General features: G+C 58.6%; 1 protein-coding gene across 1 annotated transcript; it reads right to left on the bottom strand.

The window, feature by feature from the left end:
• Positions 1-10,647: 10,647 nt before the first annotated feature.
• Positions 10,648-25,541, bottom strand: CDCP2 (CUB domain containing protein 2). The gene is made up of 6 exons (XM_051858225.2): positions 25,463-25,541; positions 21,981-22,328; positions 18,959-19,294; positions 17,846-18,199; positions 15,265-15,443; positions 10,648-11,575 (listed from the first exon to the last, which is right to left on the bottom strand). The coding sequence occupies exons 1-6, from the start codon at positions 25,539-25,541 to the stop codon at positions 11,249-11,251; spliced, it is 1,623 nt and encodes a 540-aa protein (XP_051714185.1). The 3' UTR covers positions 10,648-11,248.
• Positions 25,542-27,380: the final 1,839 nt, after the last annotated feature.

Here is a 27,380-nt window from a genome sequence, read left to right as displayed (position 1 = left end):
ACCGAGGAGAAGCGCGAGCCGCTGCTTCTGCCCGGAGCAGCCAGCTCCCAACTTGGCAAAGCCCCAGCAGCCCTGTTACAAAGTCATGTGTGGGGCCCTGCTCTCCAGAGCAAGTGGGGCAAGTGGAGGCCAGTGGCCTGGCGTCCCTATCAGTCCCTACTACACACCACCACCACACCCCCCAGCACACACATGCACCATCGCATCCATCACAACTACTCACACACACCATTGCAAGTGCACACAGATCATCACAACCCCTCACGCACCATCACAACCACTACAACTACACACACACCACAACAACTATCACACCCATCACCGCCACCACCACCACCATGGGAAGACTGCCACAACCCCATATACGCACACCATCACAACTGTCACACCCACCATCACAGCCATGCACACACACATCACAACCACATAGCACAACAACCATCATGCAGGCCATACAACCATCACACATGTTCATCACAACCACTGTGCACTCACAAGCACTAATGCAGCCACTGCACACACATCACTCAGCCACCCACACGGTCACATCACACACACAAATACCACCAAGTACACACACGCTGCACACACATGATCATCCTCCATGGAGCACAGAAAAGCCATAGCAGAGCAGAGACGGGCAAAAGCAGCAGCCGAAGGTGTCGCTGCAGGAGCCGTGGGGCCAGCCACGCAGGGCTTGGGGCCACGCTAAGGAGCTATCTTCAGCCTGGGGGTTGGGGGTGAGGCACATGGTGCCCAGGCGGGAGGCCCCACCAGCCACACCATGGGGACAGAGTAGAGAGGCCTGCACTGGCACGGCTGGCCTCCCCGACGGAGCCCTTCGAGGAGCAGGTGGAAGCCAAGTCCCAGCAGTGTGGGGTCGGGACAACAACGTGTTCGTGGGCTGGCGTAGTGAGGATTCCCAGGACCTGGGGCCTGGCTGCAGGCCCTGGCCAGCATTCTCCCTCATCCCCCAGCCCATACCAGACTCCGCGGTCAGCCTGGGGTCTGGATGAACCAGGGTAACAGCTGAAGGCAGTGGGGCTGGGTGTGGGCAGGAAGGCAGCAGGGAGAGGAGGGGAAGGAGCAGACAGGAGAGAGGGTGTGCATGGCCCCCAGGGCCCAGTCCCCCAGGCCACGCTCCTCCTGGTTCTTTCTCCTCAGAGCGGCCATAAGCTCCCCTGGGGTGCCACAAGAGCCCTCCCCACAGCCCCACAAGGTGGCACTGTCCCCATCGCCAACCCAGGCCTCTGCCAGGTGGGCACAAGGACTGCCGAGCAGTCCCCGGAGCGTGCCCCCCCCCGCCATCCAGTAGGGCTCAGGGGCTCAGACACGCACCCACCGCACACACCGAAGCCACCCTTGTCCCCAGAAGGACTCTCCTGCCCACCAGACCCCAAATGCCCTGCAGGAAGAGGGGGCCGAGTGGAGGGACTAAGGCAGCATCAGTTCCAGTCCTAGACAGAGCGCACAAGTACACACGTGCATGTATGTACACACGCAGGCACAGATATAGGCACGCACACATGCGTACACACACAGACACACACCTCCTGCTGCAGGCAGGCGCCCGTCCTGGAGCCCTGCAGGGACCCTACCTTCCTCCCCTTGCAGTCTCCCTTCCCAGGACCCCACCACGGTGCCCCCCAGCCCCAGGGTGGGCATCACATGAGCGCCTGCAGGAGACAGGACTTCTGAAGTGGGCCGGGCACCGTGAGGGTGCAGCAGGGGCAACACTGCACACACGTACATCTTCCAGCACTGCCAGATACGCCCACACATACACAGCCCCGGCGGCACACACACACACAAGGAACCGGCGGCAGCCACGCCTGTGGCCAGCACAGGGCACGTGGCACACAACTCACCCACTGCTCAGAACCACCGTGAGGACGGCACACCTGACACCCAGCGGGCCTTGCAGTGGCCCTTCCTGCTGCACAGCTGAGCCGGGGAAGAGGGCCTGGGGCCCAGTTAAGGTCACCCTACACCTCCAGACTGGCCCTGGCCAGCACCAAGTTCAGCCCTGGTGTCAGCTCCAGGAACTTGCTCTTGCGCCCCAACAGCACCCCCGCCTGGCAAGGCTCTGCTCCCTCCCCACTCCCTGAGGCTGGGTGTCCCCCACCAGACCCTCAAGGGGGCTTGGTGGACCCTGCTGGGACTTGAGGGGCATGCTGGGCCAGGGGGTCCAGCACCCCTAAATCAGAGCTCCCGGGTGGCCTTGGGTACCTGATGAATCTCTTTGAGTAATGCCTGTTTGTAAAGAACTCTGTTTGCACAGGGCCCAGCCTGCCAGAGGCACAAGGACCCTGCTGGCACCCTCTGACGCGGGCCGTTGTGGTTTTGTGCAGGCTTGCATGGGTGGGGAGACCGGATAAAAGGGAGGATCTCACCAGCCCACCGCAGCTGGCAGTGCCGAATGCTGGCAAGCTGCAGGGCCAGGGGAGGAAGTGGGTGAGCGGGCCTCAGAGCCCACCGCGCTCCTTCCCACCCTGGCCCTGCCCTCCGCCTGGTACCCGGCCTGCAGGCTCCTTCACCCTGCCAGGCGGTGGGCGAGGCAGTGTGACCTCACGCGAGAGGAGTGTGGCCTGGCTGGCTGTGCTGTGTGCATCTGTGGGTGTGTGCGAGCGTGTGTGCTCACACATGTGCCAGTGTGCAGGCCTCTGCAGGACTAGCCCAAGTCTCACAGCCTTGATCCCAGACAAAACAGCTGGCACGTGGCTGGTGCCCGAAACACTGTGAGGGGTGGGCCTTGTGGCACAGTGGTTAGGATGCCGCTTAGAGTGCGTACGTCCCGCATCAGAGGGCCTGGCTTTGAGTCCCTGCTCCACTTCTGATTCAAGCTGCCTGCTAAGGATCACCCTGGGAGGCAGCAAGTGATCACCCAAGTGCTCGGGTCCCTGCCCTCCCTGTGGGAGACCCGGGTGGAGTTTTAGGCCCCTGGTATTGTCTTCCTAGCCCCAGACACGGTGGGCATTTGGGGAGTGACCCAGTGCGCGGAAGATGTCTCTCCTTCCCTCCCTCTTTCTCTGACTTTCAAATAAATAAATAAATAAAGCTTTTTTTTAAAAAAAAAAAAAACCCGCTAGGTCCTATTTTTGTATGCAGCTGGCGCCACATACTCGCTCGTTCATTCAGAGGACAGACCGTCTGGGGAAAGCACCTTGCAAACTGTAAATCACTGAGCCCCATCTGCTTCCTCCCCTCTCCTGAATGCCAGCCAAAAGGTGTGCACGCCCCATGGGTTCGGGTTTATCTGGAGCTCTCTGGGGGTTGTTTGTGTTTAATTTCAAAAACAGGAAAACTCCCTCACCCAGGTGAAGTGGGTGGGGCCTAGGCAGCAGAGTTGCCAGGGGAACTCCGAGAGTTGGGGCGCCTGATCACCCCCTGCGGTGATCAGGCTGAAACTCAGCCCCCCCCGCTCCCCCCAGGAGGAGAAAGGGCAGTGAGACTGTCCCCGGGAGCCAGGAGCCCTGGGTGTGGTTCTAGCTGCCTGGGGCCGCCTTGGGCCCATCAGTCTCTCTGGGCTTCAGCTAAAAAGGGCGGTGCACAGAGCTTATGATGGGGAGAGCCCCTTCCATCAGAGGTGGAGGAGCCACCAAACAGGAACCAGAAACTGGCCACCCAAGATTCCCCAGGTCTTGCCCTGCTGTGTGGGGAGTCTGGCTCCAGCCAGGCCTGCCCTGACTCATTTCTGGCCTCCCTGCCCCCCTCTGCTCCTTCCCGCCCTGCACTGAAGCCGTCGCATGAACTTGGAGTTGCTTTGAGCCTCCCCAAGCCCTTATTGGCAGCCGCCCCCATTTGAACCGCCCACCTTGGCCACCTCTCTCCCCTCTCTTCCTGGCACCTTTTGGGACCCCGCCCAGACACAGCCTCTTGCAGGAGACCTTCCCCCTCCCCAAGGCTGTGTTTGGGCTCTTCTTCCGCTCACTAACTTTGTGTCACTGTTGGTTTGGGGGTAGGGTCTCCCCAGACTCCTGCGTTTGCTGCTGTCTAACCAACATCCGTCGGGCTTGGGGCCTGACACTCTAAGCCACAAACAAATACCCCTGAAGTGACCCCCCAGTTGGCAGTGGGCACTGGGGACAGCCCATGCAATGGAAAGAGGCTCCCCATGGAACAGGGCCTGAGTCCCCCTTCAACACTTCCTCCATCACCAGTTGGGTGGTCTTCGGTGAGCCCCTAAGCTTTGCTTGGCCTCCACTTTCCCACCTGCAAAGCGGGCTGGTTGTGAGGGCTAGGGCAGGTGTGCTGTCACTGTAGTGCCATCTCTGCCAGCCACGGTGAGGGAGCTGGCGGCCAGGGCACGGTGCAGTGCGCTACCTGGAGCAGCGGCCAGGGAAGCTGTGGGTCTGAGAGAGAGCCAGCCCCGGGTGGCGTGAGGGTGCTGGGAAAGCTGGTGGCCCCCCCTCCCTGAGCCTGGACAGGCTTGGAGAGAACCAGCAGATGACCATGAGTCTGGGTGATTTTCCAGGAAGAAGGCGGCTTGGGGGGAGAAGCTCAGGCAGCTCTGGGAGGCCCCGAGGCGCCGTGTGCAGGGCAGCTGGGCACGGCTTCGGCGCTCTGTGTCCTGGTCCCTGCATGGACACGACCAGAAGGCCAGGGCGGCCACGGATTCCTGGAAGCCTTGTCCAGAAGCAGCCTGAGCTCTGACAAGGCCCCTGTGACACACAGCAGCTTCTCAGGGCTCCTCTGAGAGCCCAGGGGCCCAGCATCCATCGTCCAGCCCCCTGGCAGGCCTGCGTCTTGTAGGTCAGTGCTACCATCAGCTCACGCTCTGCCCAGGGCCCTCCTCTCCCTGTGGAGGGGGAGCGCTGGAGCTGGGGGCTGGGAACAGGGCCCGCAGCGTGGCTGTGGGCGAGTCACCAATGTCTCTCTGTGGCTCAGTTCCTCGGTCATGAGACCTCTACAGTGTGAGTGCCTACAACGATTCCTGGTTCCACCCAGCAGGAGCTATTAGCTGTGACCTCCACCTGCTGCTCGCACAGGGCCTCAGCTTCCTCATCTGTGAAATGGGGCCCATAATAGTATCGTCCTCATGTTCATACACAGATTCGAAGAACTTATTCACGGAAACTGCTTAGATTCCTAGAACAGCAGCAGGCTGCATGCTGAGAGCTTGGGGTGTATTCTGTTTCAGCCTTAAACATGCGTGGGGGCTGCTGTCTTTTCCCGGGGATCCCTCGGACGAACTCCCCTCTAATGGTTGAGATCTGGCACCTGCTCTTCCACCTACCACCTGGGTTTTACTCCCTCTCCTCCTCTCTTAGAAGGAATAAGAACAGGGGCTGTTTTAGAGACATACGTGAGAAAGTAAATGCAGGGGCTGGTGTTGTGGCGCAGCGCGTCAAGCTGCATCCCATACGGGTGCCGGTTTGAGTCCCGGCTGCTCCTTACCCAGCTCCCTGCTAATGCGCCTGAGAGAAGCAGCGGAAGATGGTCCAAGTGCTTGGGCCCCTGCACCCACCCAGGACACCGGAAGATGTCCCAGGCCTGGCCGTTGCAGCCATCTGGGGTGTGAACCAGCAGACAGAAGCGCTCTCTCTCCTTCTCTGTAATTCTGCCTTTCAAATAAAACTATGAATATGAGCCAACAGAAAAGGAAGACCTTTCTCTCTGTCTCTCTCTCTCACTGTCCACTCTGCCTGTCAAAAAAAAAAAAAAGGAAAAATAAATGCAAAAAGCAAAATCAAGAAAAATGTCTGGTGGAGAGTTAATTTCAAAAAACATGGCTGCTATTATTCCCCACTTAAAGACGAGGAGGCTCAAAGAGGTCACAGAATCCGCCTGGGCTTCCAGGCAGCAAGAGGCAGAGCAGGGTGGGGACACCTGGAACCCCATCTCCTGACGCGGGCCCGACCTCACCCCTCCCTGGATTCTAATGCCCCAGCCTGGTCCTGGCTCCTGGTGGGTGCACAGGCAGTGCTTCCAGAAGCAGACCCGGAGAACTGGGGGCTTGCTCAGCCGGGGTTACTCCATAGGAGGCGGCCGCTTGGCCTGCAGACAGCATAAGGTGCAGCAGGTAAAGGGAAAAGACACCAGCGACCCAGAGTCTTCCTGTCCCTTCATAGCCCGTGTTTGCTTCCTTTCTTATTTTTTTTAAGATTTTTTTAAAGGTTTATTTATTTACTTGAAAGGCAGAGGCAGAGAGAGAAGTCTTCCATCCACTGGTTCACTCCCCAGTTGGTCACAACAGCTGGAGCTAGGCTGATCTGAAGCCCAGAGCCAGGAGACTTTTCCAGGTCTCCCATGTGGGTTCAGCAGCCCAAGGACTTGGGCCATCTTCCGCTGCTTTCCCAGGCCATAGCAGAGAGCCTCATCGGAAGTAGAGCATCCAGGACTTGGACCAGCGCCTATATAGGATGCCAGCATTGCAGGCGGCAGCTTTACCCACTACACCACAGCACCGGCTAGAGATTTTTTTTTAAGTGCTTATTTATTTATTTGAAAGGCAGAGTGACAGAGAGAGAGGGAGAGACAGAGAGAAAGTTCTTTCTTCTACCAGTTCATTCCCCAGATGGCAGCAGCAAAGGCTAGGGCTGGGCCAGGCGGAAGCCAGGAGGAGCCAGTGGCTATATCTGGGTCTCCCACATGGGTACAGGGGTTCAAGCACTTGGACCATCTTCTGCTGCTTTCCCGGGCGTATGCGCAGGGCGCTAGATTGGAAGTGGAGCAGCCAGGACAGGAACTGGCATCCATATGGCTGCTATGCCACCGTGCCCACCCCATTGCCTTCCTACTGAATCAAGGCCCCATGCTTGTTCCTGGAGAAGCAGCAGGTGCCGGTGCGTTAAATAACTTGCACCTGTCTCTCCAGCTTCACCCCCCCCCCCCACTCCTGCACCCCTGGCTCTCAGGGATGACGGACTCTCGTACCTCTTCACACATGCTGTTCCCTGTGGCTGGGATCCCATTCCTCACCCCTGCCCAGTGGGTCTCCTGGCGGCCGGAGTCTTGCCTCCGTGCCCTTCTAGCACATACATGAGTGGTTACTCATTTTAACCAAAGTGGACTCCCAGCGGTCTCTGAGGAAGAGAAAAGCCTTCTGCTTGGTTCTGTGCGGGGCCTCCTGGATCCCAATGGATGCACGAGTCCCTCCTCCCCACCCTGCTCTTGCCCTGGGGAGCTGACCTGCACTGACTGAACCCACTGCAGGGAGGCTGGAGGGGAGCGAGGTTGGGCTTCCCTCCCGGCCATGCCCAGCCCCCCTGATGCACACATCTCCTTGGCTCAGCCCTCCAGGGACTCCCACTGTCCCCAGCCCACAGGGTCTGCACAGTTCGCACCCTGCTCATTCATCCGAAAACAATCCCTGCAGGAAATCCGCTTCAAGGCCCCGCGCCAGTGGACTGCCCACTGGTTGCCGCCGGCTTCTCGGAGCACCATGTGCCTGTCCTCTGGTCCCAAGCATGCCTGTCTTCCCCACTCAGACGCTGAGCTCCTGGAAGGCAGGGACCACCTCCGAGCCGGTCTGTGACTCAGTGCAGATGGCGGATACAGAGAAGAGACTTGGGAAGTGGCCTTGGCTTGCTGTGCGCCAACATCCAACAGTCTCGCCTTCGTGGGATTCAAAGAATTGAGTTGAATCCACCCACCCACCCATCCACTACTCATCCGTCCATCCAGTCACAAGCTCTCGTTGCACGCCGCCTGTGCCAGCATTGCCGGGGACGGACAAGATGAAGAACGGCTCCCTGGAGCTGGCATCGCAGCCAGGGCTCAAGCCTGAACATGCAGAGCAGCGAGTACTCACCTGCTGCCGCTTCAGGTGGGACACCCGCTAGGGAGGAAACCAAGCCAGGCCCTGGGGCTGGCGGGGCGGGGCGGGGCGGGGCGGGGCAGGGGGCTCCTGTGCAGAGAAGGGGCCAAGCCAGGGCTGCCCTGCTGGAAGGACCTCCCGCACCGAGGGCTTGGGGCGGACGCCCTTGGTCTAGTGCAGCTGGAGGCTGGTGCCCAGGCCGAGAAGAACTGCCTTGTCGCGGACCGAGTGGGGACCTGCTCTCTTATAAGGTCCCGGCCAACACCGAGGTTTGAAGACTCCTATGAGAAGCCCAGCCCGCGCCCAGCCCGGGACCCCCTGCCAACCTCCGCCTGACTCTATAGTGGGAAGCCCCTGTGGGCGCTCTCCTCCTGTTCTCTCACTTAATCCTCATAATAATCTGTGCAGAGGGTGTTTCTAGCCACTTCTGTGGAAACTAACGCTCAGAGCAGTTAAGCCGCCTGCTCAGGGTCACACAGCGTCAGAGAAAGAACGGGAAGTGAAGCCAGGTCTTCCTGACCTGCAGCCGAGGGGCATTCCTTGAGATCAGTGTGTTCAATTGCTGGCGGCCATGGCGGGGGGGGGGGGGGACCTCAGCCCTGTAGGTGACAGGTGGATCCCACAGCCCAGCGCTCCTCCCCCATTCCTGGTGCAGGCCACACACAGCTCCAGCCCCACTCTTCCCCCAGTCCCCAGTCTCTGGGAAGGGGAATGGGCAGGGGAGCGGGTGGCCGCGTCCTGCCACCAGGCCGACACTCTCCCCGGGCCGGGGCGCCAGGGCACCAGGCGAGTGGCTATCATTTCAGCTCTCTCGTTTCTAATAGGCACTGTGCTGCCATGAAGGCTGCCATTTCCCGCTCTCGCGCAGGTAATCAGCGCGCTGGCCGCCTGGAGGGCTGGCAATGGCAGGGTCTGGGCACGTCTGTTAAGACTACGCCACCCTCTCCTCCTCTGCCGACCCAGGCCCTTCCATGGCCTCACACTTGAGGACATGGGCCTAGGGTCCCAAGAGGCCCTGGCCTGCCGTACAACGGCCTCTACTCAGGCAAGAACCATCTCCCTGCAGCCTGGCTTCCCCACTTCCCAGCTGTGTGGCCTTGCCAAAGCCTCAGTTTCTTTGTCTGTAAAATGGGGGTATGGATGCCCACCTGGAAAGGTGACGCCAATGAGATGATTCGCCACGTGATCAGCACCGAGGGGCAGGAGCTCTGACAGCGACGGTGCGGGAGATAATCATGACGTTTGTCACGTTTTACAAATAAGGAACCTGAGACCATGGAAGGGAATGGGTTTCCCGAAGGTCACCCCACAGCAGATCAGCAGCAAAGCCGAGCCCAGACCTGAGTTTCTAGCTCTGGGTGTCTCCACGGACTCAGGTCCCCGGTGTTTTTCTGACACCTTCCTGCGTTCTGGGTGCCGTCCTATACCCTAGCTCCTCTCACTCCCACAAGGAACCAGCGAAGAAGGTGGTGTTCTCCTTCCGTGGCAGGTGAGAGGGTGGGGCTTAGGCAGGTGATTGGCATAGCCCAGCACAGGGCCTGTGGGCACTGGCCTTGCAGGGCAGCTTGAGGGAGCAGAAATGAAGCCCCCAGCTTTCCCACACAGGTACACACGCACGTGCACTCACGGACACACGCACGTGCACACATGCAGCTGCCATGATCCGGCCTGACCCAGGCTAGGCCGTTGCTTTCTCCAAGAGCTGACAAGGACAAGGCCCAGCTCGGCTCCTGCCCAGGTCCCACCAGCGGCACACCAACGCTCAGTCCACGGTCCCTGAGGGCAGAGCTCCAGGGTGGGTGCAGTGTCCCCCAGTCAGGGAAATTAAGACCCCCAGGGTCTGTGAGGCATTTGCAGAGTGGAAGGGAAGGGACCTGGCTCAGAGAGCATGGAGATGGTGAGGGGGCAGGGAAGAGCAGGGGGCCTCCACGCCCAGCCCCCGCCGCAGACCCTGCTCTCTGTCCATCAGCACCCCTGCCCGTCACTGCTCTTCCCACCCCGTCACACAGTGCGGAGGCTGGTGTCGCACATGATCAGTGCCATTTTTCAGATGAAGAAGTTAAGCTTCATAGAATCAAAGTGACTTGTAAGAAGCGGAAGAGTGTGAACTTGAACCTGATTCAATTCCTAATGTCCAGGCGACAGTTTTTCCTCTTGTTTAATGCACTTCTTACTGTGTTGGTTCTTCTCACTGTTATTTTTTTCTCCAAGTCACCAGCTCATCCTGCCCCCGCCCCCCAGTTCTGCTGTGCTACCGTCCAAGCATCCTGGAGGCAGGAGTCTGTTCTGTTTGTGCACTGTAGCAGGCCTGGGGCTGGTCACAACCACAGATGCAAAACCTGAGAAGCAATGGCTGCTTGGTGTTTTTTTTTTTTTTTAAAGATTTATTTATTTATTTGAAAGGCAGAGTTACAGAGAGGCAGAGGCAGAGGCAGATAAAGGTCTTCCATCTGCTGGTTCACCCCCAAAATGGCTGCAATGGCTATGCCGATCCGGAGCCAGGAGCCAGGAGCTTCTTCCAGGTCTCCCACGTGGGTGCAGGGGCCCAAGGACTTGGGCCATCTTCTACTGCTTTCCCAGGCCATAGCAGAGAGCTGGATGGGAAGTAGAGCAGCTGGGACTTGAACTGGCGCCCATATGGGATGCGGCCCCTCAGGCAGCAGCTTTACCTGCTACACCACAGCACCAGCCCCTGGTGGGTTGTTCATTGAACTGCAACTGGGCCACCGTCTTGATCATGATACCAGCAACCAGCGCGGTCAATTTGGAGATTCTGTTATTGTGAAAAGGCTCACCTGAGCGATCATTATGCAAACATAAGGGCGTGCAGGAGAAAGTGGTTGTGATAACCCTTTATTATTATTACTATAATTATTATTATTATTAAGATTGCTCCACTCTTGATAACAGGGAGAGCTCTGGAGAGGGGTGGTCGGTTTGCAAGATAGGGGTTGGCGTTGTGGTGTAGCAGGTAAAGCTGCTGCCTCTCTCTGTTCCTGAAATTGAGAGCTTGACTGCTTTAGACTAAATCCTCAGGATTGCTGGGTCAGTCCAGGAGGGTGGAGGCCCCTGGATGGGCATTGAACACCCTGCTAATGAAGGCTGGGGATGAGCCATTAACTGGGAAAATAAGGGGGCAGGTGTGCCTTGCCTTGGTGCAGCCACTGCACAAGTCGCAAGCGAGTGCACAGGCAGGGAGCACACGGGAGAGCCCTCCGCGTAGCAGGACAGCTCTGAGGTTTCTGAGGATCACGTCACCGACTGCACGCACACACACACGGCACGCTACAGGTTGCAAAGCCCTTACTCATTCCCGCTCCTGCTGGGTCTGGTGCCAGCCCCGTGACAGAGCAGGGCAGAGGGTCCTCCCCAGGAGGCAGAGGCTCGGGGAGGGAGAGGACCCACCGATGGTCACACACCCATCCCGCCCCTATGCGGGTGCCCAGCCTGCCCCAGGGATGCCGGATACCTGGGCCCCGCCCTGCTCGCTCACAGCAGCATCAGGACCACGATGGCGATGATCATGAGGGCTCCGGCCAGGATGCAAAGGCCCAGGAAGATGATGTCACTGGTGTCCTGGGCCACCACGGTCCCTGAGCCCTCCAGCACCTCCGCCTCGTCCCTGGGCGGCGCCTCCTGCAGGTGCTCGGCAGTGGCGGCGTAGGGCCCAAGCCAGTGGGAGCCGGACAGCAGGTGCACGGCCGCCTCCTTTCGGCGCGGCTCACAGAGGACCTCGTACTCGTGCACGTCCTCCCGCCCGGCGGCCGAGAAGTCGATGTACAGCACGCTGACGATGACCGCCGTGTTGTTTCTCCTCTGCGGGGACGCAGGGCACTGGCTCACACCTGAGGGGCCCTGGGCCGCCCCCGTTCCCCTGGACACACGGGGACGCAGCACCAAGGGGACTGAGCCCCGGCAGCCCGGGTTCCACTCCAACTCGGCCACTGGCTCCTCGAAGTTCCCCTCTGGGAAAGGGGCGCTATGAGGGTGGGCTGTCTGGAAGGACATTGTCAGACTTGACTGGACAACGTTTGCTCCAGTGTCCAGGAGCCAGGGTCAAAGAAAGCAGCAGCAACAGCAGCTAACACGTCGCATGTGACATGTAGTGTGTAATATGTAACATGTAGCATGATCCAGGCTCTGTGCTGTAAGTGTATTGTTTGCTTCCCACAACAGCCTTCTCTAATTAATGTCTCCATTTTACAGATGGAGAAACTGAGGCCCAGAGGCTCATTTCCTCATCTGAGGTCACACAGCATTACAGTTGTGCCCAACTCATAACTGTGCTGTTACCTAAGAACACAGAACCCAAGGGGACTTGGTGGAGCATCAGCCGATCCCCGTGCTCAGGGATTTACAGATGGGACTACTGAGGCCCAGAAGGGCAGTAGGTTGCCCAGAGCCAGGTCTGGAAGGCAAGTCTCCCGCCCCTCTGTTAGCAGCTTGTCCCTGGCGTTGCGTGGTCTTCCTCTGGAATCTTTCCTCCCAATTATGTCTGCAGCAGCTGTCCCTGCTGCTGAGTCCTGGGTCACTCCAGGGACATCAGCCCAGGGTTGGGAAGAGCCAGCGAGGAGCGAGAGGTGGGGCGCCTGGTCCAGTGCTGCCCTCCTCCCCACCCGCTGGACACAGGAAACAGGACACAGGCTGCATTTGGGCCCAGGGGCGGGGCGGGGACTGCATGCGAGTCTGGAGTGGACTGGAGTGGAGGGCTGCAAGGCCACCTCCCCCTCCACACCGTTCCACTCTCCAGGCCACCCACACTGGCCGTGTCCTGTGGGTGGCACTTCCGAGGGGAGGGGGTTTCCTACAAATCCAAGCTGCCTAAAGCAGCGAGCACCGGTGGGCTGGGTGATCTGATCCCTCGGAGGGGGGCTGCAGGGCGCCCCACCCAGAGGCTTAGGGACCAGGCGTCCGTGGGTCCCTTTCCCCTCTGCACTTCCTCTGATTCCCTGTTCTTCTGCCCGTCTTCCTCTCTACCCTCTGAGGATTTGGGGGGTGCAACATCAGGGTACAGAACAAAGTAAGACAGGATCTGGAGTGCCAGGGGCCCCAGGGACAGGCCCAGGTTAACCTGCACAACGAAGAAGGGAGGGGAGGGAGGGGAAGGCGCAAGGGGGTTTTGATGAAAGACTTGAGAAGGATGGGAAAGCCACACAGGTGCCGTGCTGACGGCAGCGCAGTCAAGTCCTTAGCAGGATTTTTTTTAAGATTTATTTATTTATTTCAAAGTCAGGGTTACAGGCCGGCGCCGCGGCTCACTAGGCTAATCCTGCACCTTGTGGCGCCGGCACACCAGGTTCTAGTCCCGGTCAGGGCACCGGATTCTGCCCCGGTTGCCCCTCTTCCAGGCCAGCTCTCTGCTGTGGCCAGGGAGTGCAGTGGAGGATGGCCCAAGTGCTTGGGCCCTGCACCCCATGGGAGACCAGGATAAATACCTGGCTCCTGCCATCGGATCAGCGCGGTGCGCCAGCTGCAGCGCGCCGGCCGCGGCGGCCATTGGAGGGTGAACCAATGGCAAAAGGAAGACCTTTCTCTCTGTCTCTCTCTCTCACTATCCACTCTGCCTGTCAAAAAACAAAACAAACAAACAAACAAACAAAAAAGTCAGGGTTACAGAGAAAGGAGAGACAGAGAGAGAGAGCTTACACCTGCTGGTTTACTTCCCAAATGGCTGCAAGCCCAGGGTTGGGCCAAGCCACCGACAAGAGCCAGGAGTTTCTTCTGAGTCTTCCTCATGGGTGCAGGGGTCCAAGGACTTGGGCCATCCTCCACTGCTTTCCCAGGTACATTAGTTGGGAGCTGGATTGGAAGTGGAGCAGCCAGGACTTGAACTGTTGCCCACAGGGGATGCTGGCCCTGTAGACGGCAGCTTTACCCACTACACCACAGTGCCGGCCCCTCTAATGGTTTTAGAAATACACAAAATCGGCCGGCGCCGTGGCTCAACAGGCTAATCCTCCACCTGCGGCGCTGGCACACCGGGTTCTAGTCTAGTCTAGTCTTCCAGGCCAGCTCTCTGCTGTGGCCAGGGAGTGCAGTGGAGGATGGCCCAAGTGCTTGGGCCCTGCACCCCATGGGAGACCGGGAGAAGCACCTGGCTCCTGGCTTCGGATCAGCGCGGTGTGCCAGCCGCAGTGCACTGGCCACAGCGGCCATTGGAGGGTGAACCAATGGAAAAGGAAGACCTTTCTCTCTGTCTCTCTCTCACTGTCCACTCTGCCTGTCAAAAAAAAAAATAAATAAATAAAATAAAAATAAAATAAAAAAAAGGGAAGAAAGAAATATACAAAATCAGGGCAGGGCCATACAACATTCTGTATGGGCTCTAGTTGGAGTCCCAGCTGCTCCAGGGAAAGCAGTGGAAGATGGCCCAAGTGCTTGGGAGACCCAGATGAGGCTCCTGGCTCCTGGCTTCAGTGTGGCCTAGCTCTGGCCATTGTGGCCTTTTGGGGAGTGAATCTCTGCCTCTGCCTTTCCCTCTCTGTAACAACACCTTTCAAATAAATTAATTAATTAAAAAAAAAAAGAAGAAGAAGAAGAAGAAAAGAAAAGAGATACGCAAAGAGGCCCTAAGTTCTGGTGGTTCCATGACCTTGGGACCCTGAGTGTCTGCGAGCCCTTGGTTCTAGGATTTCACATTCACCTGCGAATCCACAGCCCAGAGAAATCCCCCAGAGGACTTAGAGTGTGGCATGGGGATGACAGCTGAACGTCGTGGTGGCCAGGGGGCTGGGGAGGCCGAGGGGCAGGCTGCAGGGCCCGCGGCACACGCGTGGCCAGCGCCGGGGTTTGCTGTCAAGCCAGGCTGCACCCCCATAGCCCGAGATGGGGCATCGCTCTTCCTCTCTCCCACTCTCTTCATGACCTGTCTCCTGTGGATGCATGGGGCGGGCGGGGGGGCTTGGGCCACTGCCCTGTGACCCTCCAAGGGCCCCACGTCTGGTTCACCGCATGCAAAACACAAGGCGATTAGAAAACATTGGTTTGCAAGCCTCACAGGCTCTGGCAGGAGGTGGCTGCCTGGGTGGCTGCCAGGGCTAGAAAAGCCGTGTATTGGCGCAGCCTGGGGGGTGGGGACTTGGAATGCCAGGTGGGAGGGGCCCGGGAGGGATCAGGCTCCCACAACTCCCCCTGGTGGAGAGGTGAGGACTTTAGTGGCCTGGCAGGGGGTGGGAGGTCGGGGTAGGGGAGGGAACCCCCCCCCCCCTCCTGGGGATGAGGGGGATGGCAAAGAACCTAGCTGTGGCCCAGCTGATGGGGCTCTCTGGAGGAGAGGCCAGCGGAGCCCCCGGGCTGGGCTGTCAGCCCGACTGGGTTCTGTGTGGTGGTCACCCTGAGCACATGTGTACAGCTAAATAAGGCCAAGAGGGGCAGCGCGCTACAGCCAGGCTGGTGGCGTCTGCAGAGCCAGGAGGAGAGTTCTCTGGAATGGCAGGTGCCTTGCAGCAGGGGGCAGAGCCGCCCCCCCTCCGTATCTCCCCCACCCCTACTCGCTGGACTCCTACCTGAGACTCGGTGCCGCAGGTGTCAAAGCGGGCCTGGATCCGGAAGTTGCCACCGACCTCCTGGGCGGCACAGCTCCGGCTGCCCAGGTAGACCTTGGTGCGCTCCAGCGGGGCCAGCGCCTGCGCCGAGATGAGGATCTGGAAGTCTGTGCGGGAGCAGCTTACGTTCATGGGCACGACTGGAAAAGAGGGAGGAGCCGAGGCCTTGGGGCCGGCAGCCGGACCCTCTCCTCCCCGTCGTCTCCCCAGGGTGGAGGGGAAACTGAGGCGTGGAGTGGGGAAGGCTCTGTGGGATCCCACGGGGCACGATGTGGGGTATTTCCCACTCCGCCTGCCTGCCTGGAGCTCCCATTGTCCTCCACACCTAGCACAGAGCTTGGCAGGCCCAGTGAATGCTGAATGAATGAACGAATCACAATAAAGCCACTCTTTGCTAGTTGTTCTGCCATTTGCCATTCAGTCACTCAATCACTTAACAAACACCTATATTGATATCCTACTATGTTCAGGCACTATTGTAAGTGCCACAGATACAGAAATGAACCAAAAAAAAAAAAAAAAGAGCTTCAAATGCCTGGTGGCAGTTGGGGGACAGACCGCGGCGTGTAGAATACACAGAAGCATCAGCGTGCCCGGGAGGAGCAGTGCAGAAAGACAGGGAGGAGGCAGAGGACGGCTGTGCTGTTGGGAAAGGTGGGGAGGGGAGCCCCATTTTCCCTCCCAGCCTGACCCCGTGCTGCAGACACGGCAAACCTGTTTTACAGTTTCGGATGCTGAAGCTGAGAGGTGAAGTTGTTTGCAGTAGATGAGCTGGGGTTTTGACCTTGGGGTCTGCAGGATTCTGAAGTGTGTACTCTCCCCCCGACATCCGGCAGCCCCGCCCCCATGCCCTTGCAGCCCGGTGGGTGTGCATGACTCTGAGTGTCTGGATCTGCATGTGTGTGTGCATGTTTGTGCACGCATGTTGTGTGTGTGTGTGTCTGTGTCTGTGTGTGGATGGGGGCAGGGGCGAGTGTGGGGAAAAGGAAGGCCATGGCTGGCAGAGGAGAGGGAAAGAGGGCTGGCGGGCCAGGGCCTGGCACTCTCAGCCCCTCTTCGGGAAATGGCTCAGACATATTTCAGCCCCTGGTGTCTGGGCAGCCAGGGATTTATGGGCCCGCCGTCTCCTGCGATGATCTCGGTGGCGCTGAACTGTGTGTCACCCCTGATTGATGCTGTGGCTGCCCTCCCCAGGGTGGGGGTGGGGAGTGAGGCTGCCTGCAGCCTGGGCTGCATCTGGAGCCCCGACCAGGGCCTGCGCCCTGCCTGCCCCAGGCTCCCGCAGGGATCAGCAGAGGGATGGAGGAGGGGCAGGCGTGGGATCCGGCTCTGTAGCCCCAGGAACAGGAACCAGGGCTGGAGCTGCCTCTGGCCCCAGTCTCTGGAGACACCGAGGGAGACAATCACCCAGAGTGGGGAGAGGATGGGAATGTCAAGGGTGAAAGGGACTTCAGAACCTTCCGGTCCGCGTCCTCATTTGCAAGTGGGAGGACTGATCCTGAGAGAGGGCGGGACATACCAGCCCTCCCACGGTGGGGGGGGGGGCAGAATCAGGGAGGGGCTTGTCCCAGCAGAGCCCTGGCTTCCCTGCCTAGCTTACACAGCTCAGGGGGACTGGGGCTGCCCAGGGTCATGACCCCACCACCAGCTTGCTGCCCGCGGAACTGCAATGAAGCCCTTTGTCGTTTCCCATCTGCACAACAAGGAGCTTGGCCAGGTTAGGCAGAGGGCACAGTGGGTCCAGGGCACAGGCACTGAGGGCCCATAGCCCATGGAAGGGTGTTGGGAAGAGAGGGGAGAGGGTGGCATTCTTGGCTGACAAATCTAACCAGTGCCATGGAGATGTGGGAAAACACTAAGCACCCACGTCCCTCAGCCTCCTCTGCAGTACGGCGTGGTGTCGCTGGGGTTCACACTGAGACACAAGAAAGCAACTTGGGAAGATTCCGGGATTGCTTCTGCTTTCCTAATAAAGGGATACTGCGGCCGGCACCTCTCCCAGCCTTGAACACAGATACCATGCCTGGAGTTGTGGCAGCTACTCTGCAACCATGAGGCTAAGAGAATCCCAGAGATACCCCTGGAAACAGTGCTGAGCCCGAGCAACACAGCGGCTGCCCAGCCCCAGACTTCTTGTTGTGCAATGAGTCAGTATTTCTGAATGATACAAACAGGGCTGGCGGGCATCTGCATGGCTAGACCGACTATTTGCCATAAACCATCTAACTGTGTTCTGTGTGTTAGCCCTGGATACCAGAGAGCAACCACAATGCAAGAGAGGCCAGGAGCCCAAGGGAGGCAGGAGCCAGACGGGGAGGATTAGGAGGCACAGGGTTAGGCGCTGGGAAAGGAGGGCCCTGCAACAGGGGAAAGATGCAAGGGCCACGCCACTGTGGCCTCTGAGGTCGCAGACACCTGCGGTGGTGAGAAGGGAGTGGAGGAGAGCCCGCGTGCGCATCAGGGTGGACAGTGGGCTGGAGGCAGGCGCTGTAGCTACCAGGCACGCCCCGCCCAGGGCCCCCATCCTCTTGCCCCAGCTGACCTCCAATGTAGGCCACAGAGAAGCCCCTGCGGGTGGTGCTGCGGTCCGTGTGCAGCAGAAGCAGGAGCTGGTTGTGGCTGGAGGTGACGGGCGGCGGCAGGTGGTGGCCGCACCAACTCCCCAGCAGGGGCGCCTCCTCGCTGGCCCCATCGAAGGCTGCCAGATGGTCAAAGTCGCAGGTCCTGGTCAGGCTGTTGGGTTCTTCCAAATCCAGGTCCAGGAAGAAGACCTTGACCCGGTAGCCAGGAGGCAGGCGGATGGTCCAGTGACACCGGATGTTGTTGGGGTAGGAGCCGGGGTACTGCGGGCTGGAGAAGTTGCCCCGCACAGCCACGAACACCTCCTGGCACTCTCCTAAGTGGGGAGGAGAACGTAGCGAGGGTGAGGAGGGTGGAAGTCACCCTCTGCAGCGACAGCTTAGGCAGCAGGTGCACAGGGCCATAGTGTGGCCAGCACACTAGACATTTGATCCCAAAGCTTGCTTTCAACTGAAACCAGCAGCAAGCTGCTTCTCTCATCCCAGTTAGCGAACCCTTTCCAGAGTGGCGGCCCTGTGAGGGTCAGTAACAACCCCCGATACCCCTCTGCGGCACTCAGCCCAGACCCCCTGGCCCAGCAGACAAGGCAGCTGGAGACGCGGCCTTGCCCCTTCCTCACGGTGCCATCCAGCCCTGCATCCCGGCCTCAACCAGCATCTCCCAGGACTGCAAGCCTGCCGCACACTCTGTCCTCCACGCCTTGCACCTGCGGTTCCTCCTGCTTGGAACCCCCTTCCCTTTCTTCTGCCTCTGGCTAATTCCCTCAAAGCACTTCTCCATTCTCTCCTGCCCCGGGAAGTCACCTATGGTTCTTACTGTTAGCACAGAACACAGCGGGGCGTTGCTGTCTGCATCCTTATTCGTTTCCCCTACCAGACAGTGACTCCCCACGGGTGCGCTCATTCCTCTGTACCAGTGTTAGTTCGCAGAGGAGGTGGCGTGGCCTCTGCCTTGGCATTGGCCGGGCAGGCGAGGCTGGGCTGGAGCACAGCAGGCAGGCAGAGAACTGGAGATCTGGGAAGCAGACGACGCGCAGGGCGTGCCCACAGCTGGGCGCGGGGCCCCAGCCCTGTACCTGAGAAGTAGTAGGCCTTGAAGCCCCGGCCTCCGATGTTGAAGTCAGACTTGAAGACCACCTGCAGCTCGTGGCCCAGCGACACCAGCGTGGGGGGCCCGGTGCTGCCGCAGTAGTGGTGCCCGTGGGTGGGGCTGGGCCCCCCGAGTACAGCCACGTAGTCATAGGTGCACTCCTCGCTGCCCTCCACCTGGAAGTCCACGAACGCCAGCTTGACGGTGGCGGGGCCGGCGGCCCGGATCACCCAGCGGCACTCCACGCTGTTGGGGTAGTTGTTGGGGTACTCGGGGCTGGTGAGGACCCCCGACAGGCCGGTCAGGACGCCCCCGCACACATCTGTAAGGGAACCCACCTGAAATGACCTTTCTGTCTCCCCGCGGCTCCCAACCGCTTCCCCTGAGAGTCAGACCCCACCCCCGGCAGGCTGTCCCCAGCACTGGGCGCTGGCCACGCAGCAGGCCCAGTCCTCGCACCTGGCACCCAGGCTGTCGCGGCAGCCCCTGTGCCGTGGGTCCCCCCACCTCACAGCTGAAAGCAGAGGCACAGAGAAGTTAAGGCACTCACCTGGCAGGCCCCAGGACGGGGACTTAGTGGGAGACTGGGGACCCTGGGGGTGGGGAGAGTGAGGGAGGGGAACAGGGGCAGGGAGGTGAGGTCAAGCCCTCTGGGGGACTCTGGGCTTGGTGGAAAGCAGCAGAACTGTCGCCCTAAGAGGGAGGGAACTGGGGTACTCACACAGCAAGCCCCGAGGGCTGCGGGGGGTGTGGTGGGAAAGCGTCCTCAAAGACTGGTGGCTACAGGGGCACAGTGGAGGGACAAGGCTCAGGGGACAGGGCCAGCAACTGGGCAAGTGGATTTGAACCCAGGCACACTCACTACATAGCCCGTGCCCTCGGCCATGTGCTCCTTGCCATCCACTGCCACTGGCCGCTGGGGCCCACCTCTCTAACGGACGAGGAAACTGAGGCAGGGAACTCAGGCCTGGGGTCTGAAGACAGCCAGCCTCTGGGTTCTGCTTTGGAGAAACTGTGTGGCCCTGGACAACATCCTGGACAAGCAACCCAGCTTCTCGGAGCCTCATTGGAATATCAGGATCCCGAGGAGCTGGCATTGTGGCCCGGCAGGCAAAGCCACCGCCTGCAGCACCAGCAGCCCATACTGGCAAAGGTTTGAGTCCTGGCTGCTCAACTTCCGATTCAGCTCCCTATTGATGCGCCTGGGAGGCCAGTGGAAGATGGCCCAAGTGCTTGGGCCCCTGCACCCATGTGGGAGACCCAGAGGAAGCTCCTGCCTCCTGACCTCGGTCTGCTCCAGCCCCAGCTATTGTCATCATCTGGGGAGTGAACCAGCTGATGGAAGACTCTCTCTCTCTCTCTCTCTCTCTCTCTGTAACTCTGCCTTTCAAACACATAAAAAACAAAATAAAGCAAATAAATTTAAAAGACGGGCCCAGACGGACGGGCTGGTCTCAGCCTCGTGTGCTCTAAGACGCTACTGAGGGCCTTAGGAAGCAAGGTGGTGGACACAACGTGAGGTGGGCATCGGCGGACGCCAAGACCTGCTGGAGGTGGCCATCAGGAATGTCTTTTTTGAGACTCCAGCCTCTTACCCCTCTCAGAGCTGCATGACCAGAGCACTGCCCTGGAGGGGTCTGAAGACTGTGTGACCTTGGGAGGCGCCTTCCCTCTCTGATCTCAGCTTTGTTGTCTGCGACACGACAGGGCGGCTGTAGGCCGTGAGCTCCCTTCTGGCTCCAGTAGCCTCACCAGGGACCAGCGCCAGGTGCGCGCTTCATTCTAGGCTGTATTTCACACTATGTTTTAATGCAGGGGTGGTACCGTGGATTAAGCTGCCACTTGAGCCATCCTGTATCAGAGTGCCAGTTTGAGTCCTGGCTCTTCTGCTTCTGATCCAGCTTTCTGATAATGTGCCTGGGAAGACAGTGAATGATGGCCCAAATACATAGGTCCCAGCCACCCATGTGGGAGACCCAGGTGGAGTTTCAGGCTCCTGGCTTGTGCCTGGCCTAGCCCAGGCTATTTCAGTAGTGAACCAGCAGGTGGTTCAAATGCATAAGTAAGTCTTTAAAGAAAGATTTGGAAAACATGGCCATGGTGGGATGAGTTTTATATGCTACTTTTCTAAAAACCCAAGGCTCTGGGATTCCAAACCTCTGAGTAGACCAGCCTGTGAGTCCCACAGTGCTGCAACCTGAAACACTACAGGAAGCTGGCGTCCCTCCCGAGGGCCCAGAACAGCTGTTAGTGGAGCCAGGGCCCAGGAGGCTCTGCAGCTGTCCATCACTTGAGCTGAACAAGGCTATGGCGTTGGCCTTGGGAGAAGGGAGCAGGTTAGATTGCAGAAGCCTGCAGACAAGGAGAGAGGCGGGCAGAACCAGGATCCCTTCACAGGTTGGGGGGCAGGGTCCAGCCAGATTGAGGCCGGTTAGGGACCCACCCTATATGAGGGGGTCTTCAGAAAGCTCATGGGAAATGCATACCATGACAAAACCATGCCTGGATTTCAACAAACACTTGCATTAAAATAAACTGATCGTTTAATTCTTTTTTCCCCCGTGCCCTTTGAAGGCCCCTCATACGAGGTGAGTGCAGGAAAAGACTTTGGCGGGGAGGGAGTCAGCAGCTCCACACAGACCCTCAGCCACCTGCTATGGCAGCGGTGGGGGCGGCGGCAGTGATGTCCCTGCTGCAGCCTGACACTGTGACAGCAGTGAGAAGGACAGGGACAAGGGGCCTGAAAGGCCTGGTTCTGAGCACAGAGAGACACTCCAGGGCTGCAGGAGTGAGGGAGGCAGCTGGGGGGCTATTCCCTGAAGATGGAGCCCAAGGTTGCAAATGTGGTCACCAACGTGGAGGAAGTGGCTGTTGCCCTGTGCATGGGAGGACCCGGGGCTCAGAGCAGTCTCCCTGATGGATGCGGAGCCCCTGCAAGTCTCACCTGCACCCCCACTGCCCTCCCCCCACCCCAGGGCGGCCTCTCCACTGCCAAGTCCCCCCTTGACCTTTCTGGTAGCCGGCGGAGAAGCCGCGGCTGGCCACATGCTTGTCCGAGTGGAAGACCACAGACATGACGTGCCAGGAGGAGGTGAAGGGCGGCGGGGGCACCCGGCCGCAGAACCTCCCCAGCAGGTTGCCCTGCTCCCCCGAGGCCCCGTTGTAGATCTCCAGGAAGTCGAAGCCGCAGGTGTCGTGGTACTCCAGGTCGAAGGCGTGGAAGGTGAGCAGCACAGACGAGCCCTCGGCCACCACGATCAGCCAGCTGCACTCCGTGTTGTAGGGGTACAGTCTGGGAAAGTTGGGGCTGGAGAAGTTTCCGGCAGGTGCTGAGAGCACACCCCCGCATTTGACGCCTGCAGCCAGAGAGAGGGGCGGGTGGGAGTCAGCGCTTCGGGCTTGGGAACACGTGGCCTGGATGTGGGTGCAGCTGCGCGCCCGGGTCTGTGGGGTGGGCTGAGGGCGCCCAGGCCAGGGCCCTAAATGCGTTTACTTGTTCTTCACATTCTCCTCTAGCACTGAGCAAGCTCTGAGCATATGGCATCGTTCAAAACAGACAAACGCCTGCCCCGTGGAACTGCTGTGCTGGTGGGAAAGACCAGGAGCATAACCAAGGTGTCCCGTGTAGGAAACAGTAACAAGGGACCTGGAGAAGACGAGCAAGTCGGTAAGGGAGTGTGGGGGATGGGCTTATGCTTTTAGATAAATGCTGCCATGTTCCAGCCCGAGCTTTGCGCTCTGGGGAGTGTAAAAGTTAATAGCAAGCACCACACCCCTCGCGTGCACGGTCTATACGTGTGAAAAGTGCATTCTAGCGGCTGGCGCTGTGGCATAGTAGGCTAAGCTTCTGCCATATGGGCACTGGTTCAGGTCCCAGCTTCTCCACTTCTGATCCAGCCCTCTGCTATGGCCTGGGAAAGCAGAAGAAGATGGCCCAAGTGCTTGGGCTCCTGCACCCGCGTGGGACCTGGAAGAAGCTCCTGGCTTTGGATCAGCTCAGCTCCGGGTGCTGTGGCCATTTGGGGAGTGATCCAGCGGGTGGAAGACCTCTCGGTTTCTGTAATTCTACCTCTCAAATAAATAAATAAAATCTTTAAAAAAAAAAAAGTACATTCTAGGGGCAGGTGCTGTGGCATACTAGGCTAAGCCTCTGCCTGTGGCGCCGGTTCAAGTCCTGGCTGCTCCACTTCTGATCCAGCTCTCTGCTAGGGCCTGGGAAAGCAGAGAAGATGATGGCCCAAGTGGTTGGGCCCCTGCACCTGCATGGGAGACCCAGAAGAAGCTCCTGGCTCCTGGCTTTGGATCAGCCCAGCTCCATTGTGGCCATTTAGGGAGTGAACCTGTGGATGGAAGACCTCTCTCTCTGTCTCTCCATCTCTCGTCTGTAACTCTGCCTCTCACATAAAAAAAAAAAAAAAAAAAAAAAAAAAAAAAAAAAGTACATTCTAATAGGTCCACATTCGCTTGTATTTTAAACAGGAAACAAGAGAAGGAGACTAATGAAAACACTTTTCTTGGCACGATGCAAGACCTCTTTAAATGTCATTTGTTTCGTAACTGACTTCACAATCATGTAAAACATGTCATTTTCAAAGATCAACAAAATTTTCAAAGTGACCCCTAAATATCCCAAGCCGAAATGAAAAAACTGTACTTATCAACTTGGAGGCCTAGCCCTATGGGGAAAATGCTTTCAAGTGACTTTGAAATACAGTGGTTGGGCTTCAAGTGTGGGAAATCAGTATTTTCCCTGTACCCTTCCCCACACAGGAATGTGCAATCAAAAGCAGGCAAAAGAGCAAAATGAGCCACAAGGAACCTCGAACTACCGGGACGGGCGTTCGGCCCAGCCGTTAAGGCACAGCTCGGGGTTCTGCATCCCACCCATGAGCGCCAGCTCTGCTCCTGTCCTGGCTTCCTGCTGATGTGCACCCTGGGAGGCAGCAGGTGACGGCCCACGTAGCTGGGTTCCTGCCGCACACGTGGAGACCCAAATTGAGTTCCAGGCTTCTGCCTTTGGCCTGGTCCAGTCCCAGCTGTTACGGCATTTGTGGAGTAAAGCAGTAGATGGAAGGGTTCTCTTTGCCTCTCTCTCTCTCTCTCTCTCTCCCCCTCCCTCTGCCTCTCAAGTAAATTAAATAAATAGAACACACACACAAAAAAAGAAAGAAGTCTTGAACTATATCCAGTAGATCTATTATTAGTAATAATATTAAATATGTTGCTGTACATACATTTAAATAAAGCAGATAAGAATACTGATGTCAATAGAAGTGGAAACTTTTAGTAGGAGATAAGAGATATGATGATAAAATAAAATATTAAAATATAAAATAAAATATTAAAATATTAATGTAAATATAAAATATAAATATTAAAATAAAAGTGTTGGTATGAATTTAAGATTTACTTTTATTTCTAAATAAGTGAGCTGGCCTGTTCTATTCACCAAACAGGCCTAGAAATGACAATATTTCAGCAACATTTTACACCCTCAGCCCACGAGTGGGATTATTAGGCCTAATGAACCCTTAGAGAAACGGCGGGCGCTAGGTCCGTGCTGGAAACAGCACGCAATCTGCTTGGGTCTCTCGTCCTGCCACACGGCAAAGATCCCAGCACAGTCTGCTGGAACTGCGTTCAAGCCACAGGCGCCGCCCTGAAGGGGCTCCCGGGGCTGAAGAAGGCACAGCTGAGCATCAGAATACGGAACAGGGAATGCGCACAAGCTCAGGAGCCCCCACGTGCACGCACACCCCTCGCGGAACGGAGGCGCGACACCGTCCCAGCTTCGCAGGCGGGCGAGTGATCTCAGAGGGTCAGAGCAGCGCAAAGTCACCTGGGACTGTGGTGCAGGCAGAGGGCTCTGGGAGCCCCAGGGAGGGAGCGTCAGAGGCGGAAGAGGGATGTGGAAGGCTTCATGGAGGAGGTGACTCAGTGGGGATGGAAGAGAGGCCTCCTAGGCAGAGGGGCTTCAGGGCTCAAGAACCCAAGGGTGGAGCATTTCCCTGCCAGAGCACAGTGTCCCGGGACCCGGGGAACTGAGGCTCCACAGGGTGTGGAGATTGGAGCCGACACTCAGAGGACGCTGAATGTCACAACAGGGATTTCCCTCAGGAGCAAGCTCTCGGAGGGAGAGGAGAGGCCCTTCCTGCACTAAACCTTCCGTGGTTCTCCGGGCCATTCCCTTGCCCTCGGTAACCATTCGGCCTCAGAGCGCCCTCCGTTTCCTCACCTGTAAAATGGGAGGCTATCACCTACCTTGAAGTCTTAGACGCAATCAAACAGATAGAAGCATCCTACACACAGCAGGCACTCAATAGATAGTCCTCTCGCGTCTCAGAGGCAAACACATCCTCGACTCAGCCAGCTGCTTCTGAAAGAACCTCCTGTTCTGGCTTCCCACCCGGAGACCCCCTGAGACCCGGCCTGCCGCCTGCTCACCTCTCACCCCCGACCCCTGGCTCCCAGCTGTCTCCGGAGTGCCTACCTTTCATGGCGTGGGCCCTGGGGCCTGGGCTCAGCAGGGCCACTGCCAGCAGCAGGCAGGACCCCAGCCCTGCCGGCATCTCCTCACCACGGGTCCCACGGGGCGGCCAAGCTCCCGGGGGCCGGGATCCCAGGTCTGCAGTGGGGGAAAGAGAGGTGAGGCTGCGAGGGCCTCTGAGTTAATGGCGCCGTGAATAATTCATCGGCCCTCGAATTAGTAAGCGGATCCCCAGGTGCTTCCCTCCCTCCACGCTAAGGTGACTGATCTGGTGTCACCAGGTTGACACGTTCTGAGACCTGCACTGGCCGCCCTGCCTCAGGGAGGGGACCCACGTGGGCCTGGAAGGAAATCGGTGGGGGCGGGGGGTGGAGAAAGGGACCTTGATTAAGACACGTCACTCCCGTGGGCTTGGACTTCTCATCTGTCCAATGGAGCCATTCAGCCCTCCGGGCAGCGCTGCTCTGCAAATGAAAGGGTAGCTTGAGCTAACGCACACAGTAGGGGCTTGCCAGGTCCCACCCCTGGGGGGTCTGAGAGGGGTCTGAGAAGGGCCAACAAGGCGTGAGGATTTAGCTCAGAAGCAGAGAGGAGGGGGTTGTTGTGGACAGCCGATGAGGGACAAGTCCTGTTCCTGGACAGACACGGCAGGAGTAGCAGAATTGGAAAATCAGAATGGCACTTGCCGCTCTGATGCAGTGCTGGTTCTGGGCCACGTGCCGTTCTGGCCGGCATAGTGAGCATTCGCTCTTTTACTGGCACCCGAGCCCCGTGGGCAGCGCCCTGGGTTGGGAGCTGGGCTGCAGGAAGGCCCTGGGGGCTCGAGTCCTGCAGGAGGTAGGATCACGCTTTCCCTCTGGGTGCCTTCTGGTTTAACTCAGCTCAGCCCAACACGGCCTTCTCAGCTCCTGCTCTGTGCAGAGCCTGTGTCAGGCATGGTGGCATCAAGGGGAAGTGTGGCACAGTGCCGCCCTCCCGGTGAGGAGCCAGGCTCTGGCTTCTGGCAGATGGAGGTCTGAATCCTGGTTCTACCACTGGCCGTGGCAGCCTGGGAAAGTGCCTCTCTCGAGCTCCCTGGGTCGCAGAAGAGTGGAAGCCGGAGCCTTGTCTGCAGTGAGGGTAGCTGACATAGTGCGTGGGAGGTCCCGGCCAGCGCCTGGCTCAGCGCGCAGGAACCAGGATAGTTTTCATTTACCCTAGAGGTGCCTCACCTCCACCTGCCAGGCTGTACCTGGCCCCTCCTCTGGGAGGAAATCCCTGGGGAGCCCCTGGTTGCCAGCAGGGAGAGGCCATGGGGAGAAGTTGAGCCAGGAGCATCAGATTGGCTCACCCACCGGCTTGATTGACAGGAAAGAAAGGCTGGGTTGTTCTGGGCAGTGGGAGGAGATGGAAGCTTTTATTCAATACCCACTGTGTGTGCAAGAGAAGGGGGCAGGGAAAAGGAGCCAAGCTGGGTGCAGGCACGTGGTTGGGACCCTCACGCCGGTCATGGGGGTGCAGCCTCTATGCTTGCAGCACAGTCTGCTCCCCGTTGGGCAGCTGCGCAGCTGAAGAGCAAGGCTTGGAGCCATGGTCCTGGGCTGAGTTCTCTGCGAGAAGACTTGCTCGTGACGAGGGGCTCATCCGGGGGGGAGGGGTGGGGGGGAGTCCCAGGCAGCACAGGTCGGGAAAGGAAGCCAGGATGGGCACCAAGTCAGGCCAGGGTGTGCTGGTGCGTGGGTCACCGCTGTGCACAGTGGGCACTCCGGGGAGTTGGTGTAGACTACGCCTGCAAATTGTGCCACCTGGGACAAGGAAGCAGAGGGCCCATCTACCAGCTCCAGCTGCCCCTGCCGAAGGCTGCTCTCAGGGCCGGATCTTGAGGCCTTTCCAGCCTGGGCTGCAGGCAGGAGCTGCGTGCACGCCAGGGAGTTGTGAGTGC

Source organism: Oryctolagus cuniculus, chromosome 7, assembly GCF_964237555.1.
Source record: "Oryctolagus cuniculus chromosome 7, mOryCun1.1, whole genome shotgun sequence".
Classification (NCBI taxonomy): domain Eukaryota; kingdom Metazoa; phylum Chordata; class Mammalia; order Lagomorpha; family Leporidae; genus Oryctolagus; species Oryctolagus cuniculus.
Note: the sequence above shows the minus strand (reverse complement) of the source record. Positions and strands in the feature narration are given on the sequence as shown.